At 44.9% G+C, this 21,947-nt stretch overlaps 1 protein-coding gene across 2 annotated transcripts in view; it reads right to left on the minus strand.

The window, feature by feature from the left end:
• Positions 1-21,947, minus strand: part of LOC116852146 (zinc finger protein rotund-like) — a 148,544-nt gene that overhangs the window by 66,912 nt on the left and 59,685 nt on the right. For both annotated transcript variants that reach the window (XM_032832243.1, XM_032832318.1), the window contains one exon: positions 14,484-14,659. In XM_032832243.1, coding sequence (XP_032688134.1) covers positions 14,484-14,659 — 176 coding nt within the window. The remainder of the gene's footprint in view (positions 1-14,483; positions 14,660-21,947) is intronic.

Raw genomic sequence — 21,947 nt, forward strand, 5'->3', positions numbered from 1 at the left:
AGAGAGAGAGAGAGAGAGAGAGAGAGAGAGAGAGAGAGAGAGAGAGAGACATCGGGAACAAGCAAAGAGGGCGAGAGGGTCAGAGCGAGAGAGAAGGAGAGGAAAGGCGGGAGGAGAAGCTGACGAACCGGGGCCCGAGGAACCGAGAAAAAAGAAAGGAGAACCGATATGGAGGCACTTTAATCGCCTTTCCAGCGATCACGTGATCGCCTGGCTATAGGTAATTGCAAGTAAATTCGAATTGTCACGCATTATCACGGTAGCCCCGAGATATCTGGACACGGTTCCGCCGCGGTTCTCAATCTGGCCCATCCCCCTCCCCCTTTTCCCCTTAAAACGCTATATAAGATTCTGCCGAATAAATCGGGCTTGCTTCAGCGCGTCTTTGACATGTCCGACGTGTTTGAGACGAGAGAAGCGATTGGAAAATCTTTCTGTCGTTTCACTGGTGAAGTCGTAGTTCTCGCGAGCGCAACCTCGTCACCTCGACGATGCTTGGCACATGGCGCGTTATGGTTCTGCCAATTGTGACACGCGATACGCGTAAGATCGCTGTCACTCTCGTGATTTTTCGCCAAGCGCGAGTGACTTGCAGCCGTCAAACCGAGAACGATCTCGACGCTGCAAGAGAGACAAGAGCGCGCATGAGTTTTCGTGAGCGCCATGAGTACCTTTCTCAAAGAGAGAGCCGGAAAGGGTTGAACCCTCGGGACTCCCGTCATGATAAGCCCCGAAAGCGCGACTCTGCGACCTTGGGTCGGACGCGAGTGTCCCGAATCAAATCCCGAATCTATCGCGCCTCTTAATCCCCGCTCATTCAGGGAAGAAAGAACGTGTCTGTCAGGGCGCGTCGACGGACGTGCGGACGACGTACCGATGGACGGACCAACGGACGAACGGATGGACGGTTACATAACTCCGACAGTAGAGACGAAGGGTCGCGGGTGGGGAGGTGGAGGGGTATTGTGCCTCGCGCGCGCAGTATATAAGGGACGACGCTCAGGACGACGGGGGAGGGTCTGGATTTGGAAATTTGGTACATAGACAGTAAATGGGGTATCATGTTCAGTCTAAGGCTTAAGGACTTTTGTTTGGCGTGGGAGGCTGCCGCGCGCTGGCCGATCTGTCTCTCCCTCTTCAGTCGCTCCTCGCTTCTCCCTCCCTCCCTCCCTCCCTCCTTCAAGCCCTCCCTGCGACCCTCTCGCTTCTTCTTGATCCGGCAGAACTGCCGGGCTGGCTCAACCTTGTCCCATTCATCCGCAGTTTTCGTTTTCATTTGAATTCGTTTGTGCGTCGCGCGATATTCCTCGCGCGAGTGTGCGAACGCTGCTCTCCTCATCGATACCGGCTGTCGGAAAAAATTAAAAAACGAAAAACGTAAAGAACCAAGCGTGTCGCCTCGCGAGGAATCGGCGAAATATTTGCAACGTATATTTGCGTATACACGTACGTTACGCGCTCTCTCCGACTCGCGCGAAAGCCGCGAGGAGCCGAGATTAATCGCGCTCGTCTGTGCATCAAGGCTCCGATAATCACGCGATTGCACGGCGATCTTATTTCTCAATTAATTCCTTATGAATCTCGTTACGCAACGGTGGCTTCCGAGGTATTACCGAGATGTATGTGCAATCCAATCGCGGAGTAGGAGGATTCGCGCGCTACGACGGCGACCTCACCGATGAATTTTCAGCGAGTCCAAAAGTCATAATGAAAGACTTTCTAGAGAAAAGTCCTGCGACATCGAGTGCGCAGCGGTATCCATTTCATCGTATTGCACGTCGTAATGAATAAGATGTCGGCGGTAGAGCTCTGATCCACGGTCTCCTCAATTAAACGCGATTGCCGGGCGCAGATATGGAGAGGATAACAGCGAGCGAGTGAGCGCGAGTGCGCGGCATAACACGACCGGTTACTTCATTACGCTCGCGACGAGCAACCTTGAGAAGACTCTCACGAATTTCGATCAGCGTTAGATCTAAGCCGATGTTTTTGAGACGGACGAGCCGGCGTTTCTTCGTCTTCTTCCGACTCCCCCTGCGTCGCCCACCTCCCTCTCCCTCATCCTCCTCATCCTCCTCGTTCTCCTCTTCCTCCCATCGTTTCTGGTTCATCCTACTAGGGCCGCGAAGGGGACGCTGCCCACAAAGAGGCATCAAAAAAATTGAGTGGAAAAAATGACGGGCCTCTCGCTACCGTGGTGCGTGATCAGGTGAGGCTCCTTTACCGATGTGCACGCACACCGCGCCACTCTCTTTCTCTCTTTCTCCCACCTCCCCTCTCCCTCTATGTCTTTCTCTCTCTTTCAATAATGCCCGTGCGCGAGCGCGTTCGTACACCTTCTCTCGATCTCGTGCGTGTGCCTTAAAGTGAGAGACAGAGTAAGAGAGAGAGAGAGAGAGAGAGAGAGAGAGAGAGAGAGAGAGAGAGAGAGAGGGGGGAGAGAGAGAAGGAAAGACAGAGCTCGCGGCTACCGCTGCGAGAACGAAGAATGGACCTTGTTCGGCTCTCTATGCGCACCTTGCGAAATCGTCTCTCGGACGTGAGTGACACTATGACGCCCGTAAACATTGCTTCGCACAGGAAGCTCCCGAAGGATATTCCCGCCGGATATTCCCTATAGGAAGTACACATTCCCGGATTATTGCAAGAAAATGGAGATCTTGTAACAAATTATATGAATCTCAAACCGCGATGAAAAACTCTCTCATGATCATCTCTATAGGAAACAGATTTATCGTGTCCGAGAGTGTTGAAAGGTGAACAGAGACGTAACTGTCGAATTGTCCCTCGGGAACCAATATTAAAACTTTTATTCGCGCGTGGATGCTCCCGAATCGCAAATTCCGTCATCTGTCTCTCTCTCTCTCTCTCTCTCTCTCTCTCTCTCTTCTTGCCTTTCTGTCTCGCAAATGGGAGTTTCGTCGAGTGCAACGAGCGCAGCGCAAACGGCGTGGTTCCGAGATCGTTGGATTGGTTCCTAGATCCACCGTCAATATTATTCCGCGAATAATTTCCGCGGCGCGGTTAACTAGATCCGTGTTGCGGTTTTCCGGCGTTCAAAGGTGGGGACGGGGGATGAGAGGACGGAGCGTCACGAAGCGCGGCCTCAGATATCGATCGACCCAAGTGGACGATGATGATGCCCGGTAGGAATCGAAGAGTACCAGGCAAATTGGAGGAAATACCGTGGACGAGGAGAGAGGAACTAGATGAAGAGAACCGGTGCATACAAGTTGCGTGAACGCGACGAATGCAGGCAGCGACGAAGAGAATGAACGGGGAGAATGAGGAGGAGGAGAAAGAGGAGATGCAGAAGGAGGAGAAGGAGGTGGTGGTGGTGATGTGGTGATGGCGAAGACTCAGAAAGAGGAGGAGAAGAGGAAGGGGGGAAGATCGAGAAGGAGAAGGAAGATCGAGGAAGATCACGAGGACGGGTGTATCAGAGGGAAGGTGGGAAACGCGAGAGGGGACCAAGAACTACGCCGAGGCGCTCGAACCGCTGAGGTGAAACGAAATGTTAATGGAAGGAAGAGCGGTGGGCATCGATGGATGAAGAAGCAGAAAGACATTGACGATGGAAGATGAAGCACAACGAAACAACGTCGCCGTAAGCGCGAGTCGCGCCGCGCCGCACCGCCGCCGCGAAGAGGTGTAACGTGTGAAAGGAAAAAGGAGAGATGCGACGACGACGAAACCACTAATTTCGCCAGCATATGATGACTGTGAGAGATCACACTGACGGGAAGTCGATAAGCGAGATATATCTGGAGAGGCTAATTGACAAAGCAAACGAGAAAACGGGCCGACACGGCGCGACCCGATGATGGGGACGGCGAGGTGAATATTACGCAACGCCGAAGGACACGGGATTAAGGAGGTGACGAAAGAGAAATGGCTGAGATACGCGGGGTAATCCAATTCGGCGTGAGGGAACGACGGTGCACGGTGACGGCGTGAGGAAAGACTGCGCGAGCCGCGGCTTTAATGAAAGAAAGGAGGGAGACCGAGAAACACAATGATAAAGGAAGAGGTACGGGACATTAGCGCGACCGGAGGCAGAGGGTTACCCAGAAGAAGGACGTCGCGGCGAGTCGACGTCAGGCGAACAAGGACGAAGCGCGCGACCGAGACTGCGAGGAGGAGTAGGAGAGCAGTAGGAGAGAAGAGGGAAGAGAGGAGCGCGAAGTAAAGGGTTACGTAGAAAGGAGAAAGGAACGAGGAAGGGGGCGAGGTGAGAGGGGGAGGGGACGAGGTGAAGCAGGAGGATTGAGGCAGGATGCTGTGCCGTCACGGTACACTAGCCTCCGGACTTGAATCTCGAGCCCTCCGGCCACGGAGGTGCATAGCTTCATTCAGGAGGCGGTCACCTTTTTCGTTTTCCTTCTCTCCCCCGTTCTCCCTCCCCGCCTTCTCTCCTCTACCCCCTTCGTTCTCCGTCTTATTCCTCCGTGCGGCAGTACGCCGCGAGATCGTGTATTCCCCCGATGGTGGAATGTTCGATAAGCAGGAATGGTAGCGGCGGCGGTCAGGACGTAAAGTCGTAGAGCGACAACGAGGTGGACGCGTTGAATTAAAGGACGAGATCGCTGAAGCGCGACAGGTGCGCTCGGTAATCGCGCAACACCGCGCGCGCCGCGCGCTCGCTCATTCATTCACTCACTCTGTGAGTCTGGTGATTTCGAAGTCCGAGTCTCCAGTCGAGACGAGTTTCCAGCCGATTCCCGAGCCGCGTGTGTCTTTACGTAATAAGAGCGACGCGATGGGAAAAGATGGAGGATCTCAAAAGTCTATATTAATGGACATCGTTACTAGAAACTTGTTTCACGTGAGATACTCAAATCTAAATTTAGAGTCGGATCTGAAATTTTCAATTGAATCATATGCGTGATATTACATTTGTAATCGTGATTTAGCTGAAACATTCTCATCCAAGCCTGCATTCAAATCCGAGCGTCTCACTTGAGACGGACTTCAAACAATAACTATTAATACGCCTTAGTTATGATAATGCGGAACGTTGCAGTTAGAGAGAAAAAGAGAAAGAGAGAGAGAGAGAGAGAGATATGGCGTTCATAAAAGTCTACTGACTGTTATTTCCATTGGAGTCGAGCAAAGAAGTTGATACAGCCACGTGTGAATCCGATGGATGGATCTCACAGCGTGATGCTCCTAATGATTAATTACAGCACTCGACGCCATGTATGAAAAATAACGCGAGAGGCATGTCGCGCGCATTATCCGCGAATCCTTCCAAAATTCACGCTTCGAGAAGCTCGTCGTTTCGTCTCCGCTGAGGATCTTGAAATCTCAGGGAGAGAGACATGAGCAAGTCTCGTCGGTTCCTAAGGAGAGGAATGTCGAAAGTTCGGTCCGGTCAGAAGACCGACGAGGCCCGACATCGCGGAGCGACAACGAACTCGATTAATCGTAGAAGACATTAGTGAAACGAGCGTGACAGCACCGTTGCACGAGATGAAGCATAATTCTACTTCCTGCCTTATGGGGGGGCGTGGTGATTGCGGCAATTTATGAATTCTTGAATTCTTCTTAACCCCCTCCCACCCTAAATCGAATTTACACCCTCCCCCGCTTGCCTCTCGCCCGACTTCCTGCGTCATTTCTCACGAATGAGTCGCGGCAGCGTTCCCGCATCGTCGCTATTAGCCGAGTAAAAATTCGCTGCCAACGCCTCATCACGCATTGCGCGAACAGTCACACGTATTATGGTTATCTCATTACGCGCGCCTGCAGAAATACAATCGTTCAAGAGACCCCACCTCTTGCGCCGCATGCGGACAAATCGATTCACGATTATAATCACGTATGCAGATATGGCGATTCTGCAGTCGTAAGTTTCGTCATTTTCGTTCCACTCGGTTGAACGGCGGAGCGCATATAATTGAAATTACGATCACGAGGATGTGTGTATTGCGTGGATCTCGTTGTTGCATTCGCGTATAACCGAGTCGAAATTTTGGCTCCACTTTCAACCTCAGTGTTCCACTTAACGCCTACTTTGAGACTGAAGCCCGCATCAACCTTTTCATTTAACCTACTTTAGAGTCCACAAGTGGCACTTTGTGCGTTTTCTGCTATTTAGAGGCGCTAAGTAGAAACCTAGTTGTCTTAAATATACGCTGATCTTTGAGAATATACAGATGTTAGAAAGTCCGGGTCGAAAAAGTAGGGCTAAAATTTCGACTTGGGCAATCATCCGCGGTGAGCATTTGTCACTCGTGTTGCCGTCATTACGCAACGCCATCTCCAGAGAGTTTGCACTTATTGGCGAGTGTTTCGCAAGCGGGAACGTCTCGAGATGTTTCCGCGACCTGGATAATACGGGATCGGTCGCCTCTCCACGCCGTCCCTCGGGTTTCTTCCTTTTTCCTCGGCGCTTTTCTTCGCGCCCTTTTCTCTTACTCTCTTTTCGCGCGCGCGGCAACCTCATCCCCGCGAGAGGATATCCGATAAAGAGGAATCATTATAACGAGAAACTACTACTTTGTGACGTGCCGCGCGGAGCGCCGATTAATCGCGGGGAATCCGCCCGGTACCGTTGCACGAAATCAGTGTAATTTGTGAATTTTTTTACCGGCCGCAAATGTGTAATTTGATTCGGTTTAATCTCCGTCTGGCCGCGGCGCGGCATACACCGACGCGACGTTGACTTGAGACCGAGTATTTATTACTGCGCGCAGGGCGCGAGACGCGGGAATATAAACGCAACAATCTTTAGATCCGATCATTTTTTTGCGGCGCGTCGCAAATGAGAATCGGTTTTTGCGTGGACGCGAATGAAGGTCGACAATTAAAGGAGATGTTACCTGGGATTATTCCGGGTATAAGGACGGGGGAGGCCGGGGCAAACTCGACCGGGACGTCCCGAGGTATTTATCAAAGCACCGTGCAATTAACAAAAATGCATTAGTGCGCGCAGGAGTGCGACAGTCGCGAAAACTCCGCGGGCGCGAGTGCGTTGTGAGAGCGCGGCTTTATAAATCGCGTTAGAGATTACTTCCGCGGCGGAAGTATAATACACCGCGTTGGCACTATTTAAAAAGTCCCCCGTGACATTTATTCGATTTTCGCGTGTCACCGCGCTAATGCGGCCGTTACGAAAAATAACACGCGGAAAAGTACCATTTTCCGTGTATATACGCGCGCTCTTGCTTCCGTTTCCCCGAGTTACCAAGTAACAAATGCCGCCGTGTTGCACTTCGATCACTGTACGAGCGTTTATAACGGGCGGTGTCGGATCATTTCGGCCGCGGCGATAAAATATTATAATTACCAGCCAATCATAATCGTCCCCGTGTGTTCCGCGATATTAGATCGAACAGTAACTACCGAGGTGACGAGTAAGCTGATCACGTCGCGTAACACACACGCACATACACGCGCACGCATGAGTTATCGTTGTAGTAGCCTACCGGGTGAGATAAGGCCGTCGGGCGATTAAAGAGCCCGATCGGTCATTAGCGGGAAAAACGACGTCTAACGAAGCGCGGTCGCGAGCTTCAGCTCCGTTCGTTTACTAATTTCATGCGCTACGCGCTAATGAGCGAGGCGTCGCAGCGCGCCGATCATCGGGCCGCGTCTTCTTAACGATTATCTCTCATCCACGTCCTTCCGCTAGGCTTCCTGTCATTCGTGCGTTTCTCACCGCGCCCCGCGCGCCCGTGGGAACGCCGCGCGGGAATAAATCGAAGAGTAATTGGAAGAAAACGAGGAAATCTTCATTGAGACGTGATCCGCGACTGACAGCCGGAGATTGCGGAATTCTGCGATCGCGCGCGCGCGCGCGCGCGACATCCCGCCGATCAGCGACAAATTAGACTCCCCCCCATTCCCTCTTCGCGTCACATTGTATCTACAGCGACAGATATGTGCGCAATATAACTAGTTTTAATCGTCGCTTTTCGCGCGTTTTGCTCTAGCCTCTTCCGCGGCGGGTAAGACGAGCGCGACTCGTTCCGCCGTACGATAATTTGCTCTATTCTGTAACCATTCAGCGAGTATCGTAAAATTTTTACGATTCTCCTTACGAAATGTCGTGCGTCGCGTCCTTCGAACTGTCTCTTCTCTCTCTCTCTCTTTCTCTCTCTCTTTTTTTCTTCTTTTTTGCGCTTCTTTCCCCTCTATTTCTGTCCGTCATATCTTCTCTCCTTCTAGTCTTACACGCGTCCTTCTTTCGCGATGCGCCGCGATAATTATTGCGGTAAGCGCAGAAAGTTGTAAACTTTTAACGATTGACTCCAAACGGCTCGTAAATACGCGTGTTAGCGAATTTGCAGAATTAGAGTCCGCCGAGAATCCATCGGTAAGTAACGAAAACGCGGATGGGACTTTACGAAACGACGCACAGTAAAGTCAAATGAAATTTCATGTCTCAAAACATATTACAGCCACGAAATTTGAGCCAATTTCGATGCTTTTTTTGTTTCTTTTTTAACGAAAAATAATGAAATTTAGAACAATTGTGTCGAGCCAGATTCTCATCTTTTGCTTCCCTTCACAATCAGACATAAAGAAGTTAAATTTAGAATTTTTTTTAATCAAATGACACAAAAGTTCAAAGCTTGTTACTCCAAGGACAATAATTAATAAAAAAATACAATAATAATATAACACAATAACAATAATATAACACAATAATAATATAAATTTTATTTAAAATAAAATTTAGTCTCTCTCTCTCTCTCTCTCTCTCTCTCTCTCTCTTTCTCTCTCTCGTACCTAACTTACTAGTTCTGATTTACTAAAATTAGGTACTATTTCAATCAATCTTGTTTGTTAAGTTAAAGTAAAATTTAATGAGTTTGTATGACTTTTTTGAAGTCAGGATTTGAGTATTTAATTTCAATATCAGTATCTGTGCCTGATATTAAATCAGATAAGATATAAAATGAGTTATTTGGTGTTTGGTTGAAAAAATATTTCTTAATTCAACTTCTTTATGTTTGATTTAGAAGAAGGGAAACAAAAATCCCACTCGACAAAGTTGTTTCAAATTTCATTAGCTGTAGCCTTTTTTGAAACATGAAATTTCATTTAACCCCGCTGTGCGACGAGGGCGAGAAATTTTCTAGAGGTCGGCCCTTACATACATACATACACATGCACACACACATGACACACACACACACACACACTGTTTTCATAAGTCCACCGCGCGTACCAAAAACTCAGCCGCATAAGGATACTCGCAATCTTTGATGCAAGTTTTAAGAGCTCCCTCGAAGCTCTCGAACGAACATTAATGATGGAACGATGTGTACCGTGCTTGAAAATATAAGCATCTTTGCGCCGGAGAAATCCTGATCAATTATGAAAGTTAAGGAAATTTTGTGAACTTCGCAAATAATATCAATTTGTGACAGTCTTTGACCGCCCCGGGGAATCCTCTCAGCCGCGTCAGTTCTAAGACACTCTCTTTACAGATTTGTCTTAAGAGAAGAATATTCCATTGTGATTGTGTATTTTTACAAGGCCCGAGTCTTCTCCCGTCGATCCCGAGTCGAAATTTCGCTTTTACACTAATTCTGCAAATACCAAGTTGAAGAATCAGTGAAGAATCTCGACATAAAACACTATACAAGCTATTTATTTATCTAACGCGGCAAATGGTTATTTATTGCTATTTTCTCTCCATGTTTTTAAAAAGGGTTTTTAAAAAACGTGAGTTTTTATCACAGATTTATATCGAAATTACTCAACATTAGATTATCTCAATATTCCGTCCGCACTTAATCTCTATTCTTATAATTTCAATCGGCACAATGCAATAATTATGTAACTTATTCAGCTGCAGATAGAACATGTAAGAGATAAACGGATATTACATAATTTAATGTAGAAAAAAGAGTAAATAAGTAAAAAAGAAACAACACATTTCTACTTTCACAATCTCTTTTTTTTCTTTCGACGTCGAAAGTCTCCGTGGAACCCGAAACTCTTAAAAGAGCTAATAAGGAGGAAACTGTCAAGGCAAAGATAACAGTTACGTGTCCAATAATACCGTATGTTTACCAATAAAGATATAATTTGAATTTCGTATAATAACAAAGCTAAACAGAAATAAAAAAAGCACCTTGCAGATGTAAACAAGACCGTGCTCGCGACTCAAGAAGCATTATTAGACATAAAAATTAATAATTGTGAGTTTTATATTATATTCCAAGGCCGGTATTTATAGTTGTAAATTATTCAGGATCGAGACTATAATTAATCACAGATTCATGTTTGTCGGCCATTATTCGGCTTTTTCGATCGATATTTTTAGTTGTATGAAATAAGTATTACAAATTAATGAATAATCATAAGTTCAATAAAAAATGAAATTACGACTCTTATAGAAAAGTATCACTGACTGTGATAAATTGGCCAGTAATAAATAGTAATTTTATTAGTCGTACGAGTAATAAAATTATTGAACGATAGTAATTATCACTGGCCAAATTATCACTTATCAGTATTAAATTTCTATAAGGGGATTATGTATCAAATGACGACAAACTACGAACACCGGCCTAAATTTCTCTTTGTTCTCGGTGAGTTCGTCAAACGTCCGTTAAAGTCGGAAACTTTCGGCATGATAAAAAATTTGACACACCTGGAGATACATAGCGCTAACTGCATCCTGTTGTCCTGCTTCCTGCGACCTAACCTTCCGAGTCAGCTGAGCTCTTGGCTGCCACGTGGACGCTCGTTAACACTGGATATTGAGTAACACTGACACTCGCGTAAATTCGATCGGAGAAACGCGTGTTAATTAACGCGACGCGAATTCAATCAAATACTTTATTCCCGCCGATAGAATATTTCACTTGCACGACAGTAAATAACATGCTGATACACGTGCTTCGTTTATCACGACATGTGCGTCGCTCGTCGGCTCGAGATACGTAATGACTTCATCACGAGCGAGTACAGGACGCGCGAGATTTCCAAAACAATTGATATTCCCCTTCAGAAGAAACAAAATCATTCCCCAGTAGCGAGCCGTTGCCGCGCGCCAAACAATAACAAACACACTCGGCGGCCAAAAAATCAAAACAATCAATATTACTGAAACGAGACGTTTCAAACCTCTGAAGTGTCCGATATTTCATTTGATCAATTTGTTAAACTATCAGGATGATTGCACGCACGATACATATTAAAAGTGTCGCAACATTCGACGATCGTCGATAAACGCGCGATCATTAATTAACGCCGCGTTTCCCGCCGACACTTTCGTGCGATACATACATTGAGTGCCACGATGACAACCAGGAGCTGACTCTAGGAAGGACAGGACGCAGGATGTAGTGGCAGTCTGTCGCATGACATACGTGACGCTTGCAATCGCAATCCCATCGAAAGATTTATATCTAACTCTAAACTCTCGCACAAATCTGAGTGCTTCACTTGAGACAAGTTTCAAGTAGCGACTATTAATACCGGTCCATATCCTAACGAGATTCCTAACGGCAATAAGAAATAATAGTAACGAGATTATGGAAGATTCCCTCTGAGAGAAAAGGAAGGAATAATAATAAAAGATTGAAAGAGAGAGAGAAAAACTTGAGTCAGTTATTAATTAATGCATTGCTGATACGAATTAAGAATTATAAAAGATTAAATCCAAGTAGAGACTATCAAGTTAAAGCAAAAATAATAAAATTTTAAGATAATTAAACATCAAGTAATTTTTTAATTAATTCCTTTTTAAGGAATCAACACGAAACGGCGATAAGTAACCATTTCCGGCGTCAAAGGACAATAGCCTAAATAATGTTACACCTCGTAATTTCCCATTGATTCTTCGAGTTCGACAAATAACAAGATTAACGTGGAACCAAACTTTTGCGCGACTCGGGATAACTCAATATACACATCTACGCTAAAGTTATTAATAATTGATTGTACACTACACTCTTCTCGAATAGTATTAATCCAGTGGAATTTAGCGCTTACTTACGTCTCAAAATCGGACAGAGTAAAATACGATCGTAAATTGTAGTGGCAGCAAAAAATATCAATGCGTCACAAGAAGACAATACATTATTTTTTCATTATACTGTTAGCGTTACCAACTGAAAGTCGGTGACCGTGGGATAGTCGAGGGAGGTGAGGAAAGTCGCCAACATTTTTGAAACTCGATAAACGAGCTGACGAAAAAAATGACAGCTGGAGACGAAGGAACACAATAGAACGTCTGTCGAAATAAAAAAACATTTTTCCTCCTACGCATGAGAATCGCTGTTCCTGGATGGAAAAGCGCGCGAAAAGACTCATTGTAAAAAATCAACGTCGTTATTCAACAGCGCGCAACGAATGCTTCGAAGTATTACTCGTGAGCATTTAATCGTGAGTTCTCGTCGTAACTGTGAAAATCACGTATGTCACAACGAGTGTTGTCTTCGCTGTCTTTAAGGCGATGCTATATACCGACACATTTTCGTAGTTTTCTTCTTTCTTTCAATTAGATGCATCAAATTGAAAATGCTTTTACAAGGCGAAAGTACAAAGCTTAATAAATGGCTGATGCTAAATTGCATGAGGTTAACAAAAAAATTTTTAAAGTCGATAAATAAAAATTTTTTTGTTGATTTCATGTAATTGTTTAGCATCAGCCATTCATTAACGTTTGTGCTTTCAACCTGTAAAAGCATTTTCAATTTGATGCATCCAATTAGAAGAAAAGAGAAAACTACGAAAGTGCGTTATATCGATATTCAGCATCGCCTAAATCATAAGTAATCAGAAGTTGCGTCCAGATCTCACATTACCTTCGCCGACTGCATCTCGTGAGATTCTCGGATGCGAGGGAATCGATTCCAAATCGAAGATTCAAGAAAAAGAATGCATGGTGAGCGATGAGGAGAGAGGGAGGAAGGGAGAGAGAGAGAGAGAGAAAAGAAGTATAAAAGAGGCACGTTCCCGGCACGGTCCACCGCTCCTTAGCATTCTTTTACAGAATATATTCAGAACGGAGATTATTTTCAGCTGTAGGCGTTTGATGTAAAGGTGTGTTTAAGAAAAACATTCACCTTTTCTTTACCTGTGAAAACGTGACCATCGTGTTTACCTGAGAAAGGGTTGTTCGATGTGAATAATCTGTGTTTCACAAGACTGGCTACTGCTGAATAACTTCACGGTGACTCTTTCGAGAAGTGTCTCCCACATAAGGCGCTAACATGTAACTACCTAGTAAGTAGCGATATTTTTTTGCGTTTTCTCACTACGTGGACACGCAGTCACACAACATATCTAAGATGACGAGAACTGAAAGTAAAGACCGATTCTTCGTATGAAAGGACCTATTAAAGAGTTATTTTCTTCTATTCTTAAGAATAGGACAAACGGGAGAAAAGCATTGTCCCCGGGGAAAAGTGAAAAAAATTAAAACCGCTAAGGGACCATCGATTCCGTTAACTAAATCTCAAAGTCTCATTGGTCATTCAAAATGCCACTCCATCACGCAACTGAATAGCAAGACAATATAGATACATTACCACGGCTACTGTTACGCGCGCACCTTGCAAGGCCCAAAGTGAGCGAGCGAGAGAGAAAGAGAAAAAGAGAGAGAAAGAAAGACATGACGTCATATCGAGTCGTCCGTGCCCCATGATTTTTACAAATGCGTGTGGACATCTTAAATCTTTCTAGAATGGAATACCTTATGAGCATTTGTAATCACAATTGTTCGCGCGTTATGCTTTTACTTGGTCTGCAAATCTGTCGGATAATCGCCGTGACCATGACAGACGCTGTGTTCCTTTACATAATAATTAGCGGTAATATTGACTGCTCATATTTACTTACTTCAATTAATTTCAATACTTGTCCCTAGAGAGGATCGTTTCGTATGGTCCCGCTTTACCGGTTTCGCTTGTACAAATCTAACTCATGCTGATCTCATTACCCGAATTACTAATTGTTCGTGTTGTAACATACAATCGTATAATTTCTTCTCGAGATTGGTCAACACTTTCAAGCGTACAGCTCGATTATTAACGGTAGTTATTAACTTTCCTTTTACTTTTGCACATTTCTCACTTTTTCGCTTCACGGAGTATTTCCTCCGAGACCACGTGCGTCTTACATCTAGTTGTGACACATCGATTTTATCTAATCTTCCGCACAAGAAGGGATGTCTCCCCGTAAATAAATAAATAAATAAATTGTGACGTTTATATTTCACGAGACACACGTAACGACGACGATGACCACATGAGAAAGTGTCGTTTCCTGCCCACGCGGCAAACCTGTTATTAATTACGTTATTAATCGCGTTATTAATCGCGCACGTCGACGGTGAGCACGCGTGGCATAAGTTAACGTCCCTCCTCGCGCGAATCGGTCGGCGGATCGCGACGGTGACACACGCTTTGCCGAGGAATTGCGAAACGCAAAAGACAGGTCCGGTAAGAGGACGGTGGCCGCGTCCGCGGCTCATGCATATTAACGCGCAAAATCGATGAATTATTCGGACTCACCTGAGGACACATCTTGCATTGGTACTTCCTCGGTGGATGCGAGTGAGGCCCACCGAGATGTGGATTTAGATGCGACGGATGCGAAGGCTTAACGGTGAGAGGCTGCGGCACCACCAACAGACTTGCAGGTGGACTTCCGCTGCTGGAGCCACCGGCGCCCCGATACTGCTCATCACCTGCAATCATTCATGATTCGGGCTCGTGACTGGAATCGGATCAGCTCGAGCTACGACGGCTGCTATCGAGGGCAGTTTAGCGCGGCCTCGACGCGCGAAGCAGCCCGGAGCAGGCAGGTTGCACGCTCCTAAGCGGCCCGCGAGATTAATGGTTTAATTAGTCGAGATTATTTCCATCGTCTCTCTCGTAACCTACTTGGTTCGATCAAACAGTAGAGCGGCGGCGACGGCGACGGAAATGCCGGTCTGGAAAGTGACACGGTAAACCGCGCTATTCATCGGTATTTTCCAGGTGCTTCTAATTGACCGCTAATGATAGACTGAGCGTTACGGATTGTGCGGATTGCCAGCAACACCGATACACTTCTCGCGAACGAGATCCACGCCGGCAGAATTTTCCGTCACGTAATTTGCTGCGGGATCAGAGACGCGGAAGACCTTGCCCGACATTGTCCGTCATCAATTGTTCCCCGCGTTCGTGTTAGAATATACGTTCCAATTACAGGTTTCCCCTTTGCGCAGAGCTCGATTTTCGCGCTGCGCAAAACTTGTACATAACAGGCACGCGTAAGCCACGCACGCACGTGCGCGTCTGCAAACTGATTAACATCGCGTTCAATAAATATTCCTAGAGCTGTGCCTGCGCGAAAAATCATGCCGGGGATAATATATGCAAAATCACGCAGGATATACTGGATTCACTTTTAAGCCGCGTGATGTGCTGGAGAATTAATAAAGAGACTCCCAGAGTTTTTCTGCGATTTATCGGCGTGTACTGCAAAGTTCCATATCTTTCATTTACGGGCTCGTCGCGAATTTCGACGATAAATAAAGACCCGCGTGTACAAATGCGATCGCGTATACGGAACGTGCGGCCGCAGATTCATATGCAACGCGTGCGCGCACTCCGAGAGTGCACGCGCGCGCGCGTGTGTATGTGTGTGTGCTCGCGCGCGATTAATACCGAGAAAGAAGCACACGGACGCGCGAGCGGTCGACCGATTGACGCAACACGTCGGCGTGCAAGGGGCAAGGATCCTGCAGGTTGCAAGGACGAGTGATCCTGCATTACCAGTGCCTGTCATTAAGCCGAGAGAGTTCGCAATATCGATCGACGCGCGCGCGCGCGCGCACACGTATGCGAATGTGCGCGCACGACCGGCAGGCCGAGTTAGCTATATCATCGCCTATACACCCGTTCGCGGTGTATCTCGCTACTACTTTGCGCTCTTACGCGCCTCATCGACGCTTAAACGCTTCACGCTCCTTATGCATGCGGCCTGCAAAAGTACACCGTCACGGCTTTCGACGCGAATATTCGTCACTGCTACTCCTCGACGTCTCGTCATCGCGAGTCTCTCTCATTCTTTCTCTCTGCCTCTTTTTCTCCTTCTCTTCTTGTCATAATAGTTATCACTACACGGAGAGAATTTTACAGTAAAAATTGTCGCAATTTTTTACCGAGGAACAGATTGACATTCTACAGCAATTCACTATCCTTTCGCTTCGCAGGCGCTACACTCCTGTGAGGGAAAAAATATCTAAGAAATAAGAAATATCCACTCGGTTGGTATTTCTTTATGTATAACAACGTATTTATTTATGTTAATAAAAAATGTTTCTCAAATAAAGAAATGTATTTTCTTAAAACCTCAGCTTTTTATGAAAACAACTGGTTTTCATTTAATTTAATATTCCATTTAAATAGAAGAATATAGATTTAAACGAATACGCTGTTAGTACTCACCAAATAAATATTTTTTATTTCTTAGATATTTTTCTCTCAGTATCTTGAAAACTGAAATATTATTAAGAAAATTTACTGCTTCTAGTGAAATTTACTATATTTTTGCGCAAGAGATAGACTTACTGACAGTTTATTTCTCTCTACACTATTAGAAATATAATAAAATTGAAAAAAATCTGTATGAAAAGAAAACACTATAATATTCTTTCCTCTATCTTCTCTCTTATTTTGTATCGTTATGTATTACTTTCTCTTCATAATTCTTTTTGCTACTGTTTTTGTAAAACGCAACCACAATTTACCTTTTATTTACCGGGCACTTATAATTATTTTTTTTTTTGTTTATTTTGCTTTCTCTTGTACTTCTTGACACCTTATTATGACACTTTATATTCTGTCTACCAGCACCATGGTTGTATTCTTATCGTTGTATGCCCCAAGGGATTTTTTATTTCAGGGTCGAGTAAACCTATCTATTTCGCAACGCGGGCGATTAATATTTCAAACGATCGAGAGACTCGGCCGAAAACGAGATCGAACCTTGGCGAGGAGGGCCAGTGGTCACGGCTGATGGTATTTCGACACTTTCCAAGAGGCTCCCTGAGATCGTGTCTGACGCGATGGGACTATTAGCGGAGTGAAGTATCGTCGAGGGATTACCGGGGATTTTACTCGGGACCGGGGCTCTTATTAGAACATGACTTTTCGTCGCAGTTTCCGCCACGGTTTGTTTCAACGTTTAATCTTGAATTATAAGGCCGGTATCGATCGTCGTTCGAGTCTGTTCGTTTGGTTTCTTCCTTTTTTCTTCCTATGCGCGGGCATCCTTCCTGCCGGATCCGGCTTTAACGCTTAAGAAAGCCCGCGCTGCGGCGGTAAAAAACGGGCCGGAAGCGTTAACGGCATTAAACCGAGGAAGTTGTAATAAATTACGTACTTGATCTGTTTCCTGCCGATAATAGAAAAGTTATCGACCTTGAGCAACGAGTTAACGCTTGAAAAGCGCTGCCTCTCTCTCTTTCTCTCTCACCTCCCCCCCCCCCTTCTCTCTCTCTCTCTCTCTCTCTCTCTCGGCAGTCGACGGTATCGTCCTTTTACGACACGCTTTTAAACGGGAGAACGAGGGCAGCTCCGAATTACGGGTTCTCCCGGCTTTTGATTTGTACAGCGCGATGAAATACGGCCTTTTCGTTTCGTTTTTACGAAGCGCCGCGAAAAAGAACGAGTAACGATTCGCAACCGACCATTAATGACTTCATAATTTATTAATAGCTTCTTTACTGCTCTTCACGCGCGCGCTCACTCACCCGCTCGCGAGCGCCCCGCGATTACTGCCTAGCCGCGCTTCTTCGCTCGTTAAGTTCAGTTCAGAGGCGAGGACCCTTCTCTTACAAGGACGGGGCATCCTGCGACTTTTACGACAATGCGAGAGCGTGTTCGCCTGGTAGGCATACGTAGAAAACGCGTGTCTCCAAACAGAAGCGCGCTCGTGCGCGCGCCGGGAGCAGCCTACGCATGTGGATTTTAATTCGAATCGATGTCGGATGCGTGCGTGAGCGCGCTTAAAAAATACCCATCAAAGTCTACGCGTATCGAATGTTGCATGTGAATTGCCACTTCTGCATGCAAGCGCGAGAAGCGATTACCGTTAATGTTTAGTGTACCCAAAAAAATATAATCTTATTCTCGGCGATGTTCTCTGAATCTTAGAGGATTTAATTTTTCTATGGAGCCTCTCTAGAGAGAATTTTTCTATAACCAAAAGGGAAATATGCTAAGCACAATATTTTTTAAAGTTAGAGGAACTTTACAGTACAAATCTTGTTTTTAATGAAAATTTCTTCTGTATTGAAGGAAAAAATATCTAAGAAGTAAAAAATATTTACTTACAGAAGTAAAAATATTTACTTATTAATAACATGTTTTTACTTACATTAATATAAAATATTTTTTTAAATAAAAAATACACATTTTCCTAAAACCTGAAGATAATTTTATTTTTCCACGAAAAACAATTATTCTGTTTAAATAAAAAAATTTAGATTTAAATAAATATGTTATTAGAATATCCAAATAAATATTTAACCAAATAAATATTTTCTTTACTATTTCCCAAATATTTTTTTCTCTCAGTGCAATATTGCAAAGCAATAGTGCAGAGAATATTCTTTGCTTTAAGTAAACATGTTTCTCTTGATTCGAAAGAAAAAGAATAAACGTAATATCTAATAGATTTCTGATTAGTCCATTAGAAAAGAGATATTCTCCTGGCAAAAATATGCTCTCGTTTAGAATGTGGAATTACAGAAAATAGCATCTTTTACAATTAAAGTTCTTTTTCAGAAGTAATTGGCACTCAGAAAGTTTTCGACACTCTTGAACGAATTTGATCAGATGTTATAATATGTATAAAGATTTTTTAAATTATGTATTAATTATTTCTTATTATTTATATTTATTTTCATAATTGTCATATACACCTTAACATTTTATGAAATCCGCGCAAGAATGTCAATTACTGGACATTTTCTCCTAATCGTCGTTTGCTCTTAACTTGTCCAATTAAATCATACGCGACGCGTGATAGTTTAGACAATTCATCTCTGGACTATAACATCCGACGTTGATTACGATCAACGACGATGTCGAAATCACGATTATGGACATCGATTTGATGTCTGTCCGCGATTTTCGGACCAATTTAATGTGGACGTTTAATTCGCGCCATCAGAAAGGCATTGATCCTATGTAATTAATATATAATGACGAATTCATTTCAATGCATTATATATTTAATATGATACTATATTCAAAAACACATTCACGCGCGCGCGCGCGCACACACACACACACACACACACACACCATTATAAGCAGGTTTTTATGATTCTTATAACTATTGGAGGAAAAATGAGATGATATACTTCGCGGATTCAAATCGCAGTGATTTAATGAATCAACGTCTACTCGCGGAATCCAAGATTGACCGTTAAATGATAACGTCGCAACATTGCGAGAATTGCGCAAGTAATAATAACAGTCAGCACAGCGCCAAAGTTCAAGGCGCGGACGGCACTTACGTGGTTTTCAATAGCAACCGCTCGAGAAACGCCCGATTACATAACGCCGAAAAACACGAAAAACTTACTTCACATTAACGGATTATCATCATTCGACGCTTCCGGGGTCGAAATTTGGATTATTCTCTCTTTCGACTCCGATATTCAATTTAACATCAATTCTGAAACTTAACTTCTCGGAATCATCCTCCTTTGATTCTATTTAACTTATAGCTTTGTAAAAGGTCGTCTTTAGAACCTACAAGTGACACTTTGTGTGTTTTCGACCATTTCAAAGCGCTATGTGAGACTTCTGTTACTACGTGTATCATCGAAATTTAGACCTTTTCAACCTCAATAGTCCATTTAACGTTTACATTGATACTCTTGGGTCTATATCAACCTCTTCTGGTTCTATTTAACCTACAATTTTGTCGAGAGGTCTTCTTTAGAACCTGCAAGTGGCATTTTGTGTGGTTTCAAGCATTTAAAGGCGTTAGGTAGGACTTCTGTTTCCATGTATATGAAACATACACTGATCCTTCCGAATATACAGATGTTAGAAAGTGCAGGTCGGAAGTAGGGCTAAAATTTTGACTCAGGTTAGCTGTCCCGTCGTGAATCTATCCCGCACTGAGAGAAATTATCCGATAAAAAATTAACAAACGGATATTTCCGATCAAAATACTGATGAATTTTTGTATCCGATGAGAAATATCGATTCATAATTTTTTGATCGATTTATCTAATAAAATGCCATTATGATCGAAAGTATCCGATTAAATTGAATCGGATATTCTGATTGGATATAAAAATTGAGCGGAACTTGATTGGAAATATCCGTTTGTTAATTTTTTATCGAATAATTTCTCTCAGTGCGTCTGACATTATTCAAGTGCCTTTTTCGTCTAATTGCCCGGTACGTCGCCGCTAAACGTTGTGCAATCGCCAGGCGAGATAACTCAAAGTACTTGCACGGGTCTAACCCTTAATTAGACACGCGAAACAGGTGATAAATATGACATTTCCGAAACGAGCTCTGCCCGCGGACGCGTTATTCACGTTATTATTACGGATTTATTTCTTTCACATTATTGCGTTCCGCGCACGTCGACCTGGAGACACGTGGCCGTTCGAGTGAGCGCGCGCTGCGCTTGTACCAAAAATTCCCTCTTTCTCTCTCTCTCTCTCTCTCTCTCTCTCTTTCTCTCTTTCCTCTAATAACGGTCGCATGTGTCACACGTGAGCTTCTCTCTGCCTCTTTCTGCCTCCTCCGTATATCCTGCCGATGCGGAAGCTACGCGTCGATTTCATCGACGAATGCAAATTTAATTACGCGTTATTTTAATTTTAAACGATAGACGTCTCTCCGCGCGTGAGAGTCGCGGATTGATTACGATTCCACGTATTTCCTGACTAGGAACGATCTTCCTTCGCGTTAAAATTCGACATTTCGAGACACGCACGCGTGACACAAATCGACAGAGGCCTTACACGTGGATACAACGATCTCTCGTGGGGTCTTGCGGGTTATCCGGGGATCGTCTCGGATTTATCGCGAGACGTCGCCTCCAGCCATGGATTTCTGCAAATCACGTCCCGCTGCGCGCTCGCGGTATCGCGCGTAATGTTCGTTTCGCCTAATCGGCCGATCTCGGGGAACGCGGGATTACGCACGTACCTACGGTAGTACGTATGTACGTGCGTGCGTGCGTGCGTACGCACATGTGCACGCAGCACATACGCGAGGCACGCCGAGCGTGCATGCACGTAACAGTTTCCCCTCGCGGCATAACTAATTGATCTTTCCAGCGCGCTTGAACCCGATAATTATCATTTACATACGTGATCTCGTGCGCGAGAGTCACGATACTCTTCGGCTGAAACGACGGACGAAGAGGCCACCACCGGATCGACCGTCTCTCCTTCGATCGCCACTTGAGCTGGCGGCGCGCACACGCGGCGCGCATCGACGACCGGGTGAAACGTGAAAAACTACTCGTGGCGTAGGCCTCAGGTGCGGCGGAATAAAATGCGCTGCCTGTTTGCAGAAGCGAACTGAACCGAGCGGATATGAAAATAAGGATAAGAGGGAAAAATGTTAATGGCGAACTAGACGTAGACGAAGGCTGGTGAGTTTACAGCGGCTTCGCGCGCTCGCGTTCGTGGAAATCTACCTCTCTTCGTAATCTACATAATCCACATGAGCCTTCATAACGTCGACGTCATCGCCGTCGACGACTTTGCCGAGACGATCTCGTACTGACCCTTTCGCGATCTTTTTTCAAGCCCCGCGCACGCTCTCGACACTTACTATTATTTCCTCATGCGCCATTATTGCCATTATTGCTTTATGCGGCATCGTGCAAGGCACTAAGAACGACGTGGATTTGAATCACTGTCGATGTCGACAGGGAAGAAGATTAAATCTTAAAATTATGCACTCTTCGACTACATGAGAATATTAATTCGGTTGAAATTT

The sequence above is a fragment of the Odontomachus brunneus genome, unplaced genomic scaffold, assembly GCF_010583005.1.
Source record: "Odontomachus brunneus isolate Ranch 3 - 2012 unplaced genomic scaffold, Obru_v1 Obru_scaffold_001, whole genome shotgun sequence".
NCBI classification, from domain to species: Eukaryota; Metazoa; Arthropoda; class Insecta; order Hymenoptera; family Formicidae; genus Odontomachus; species Odontomachus brunneus.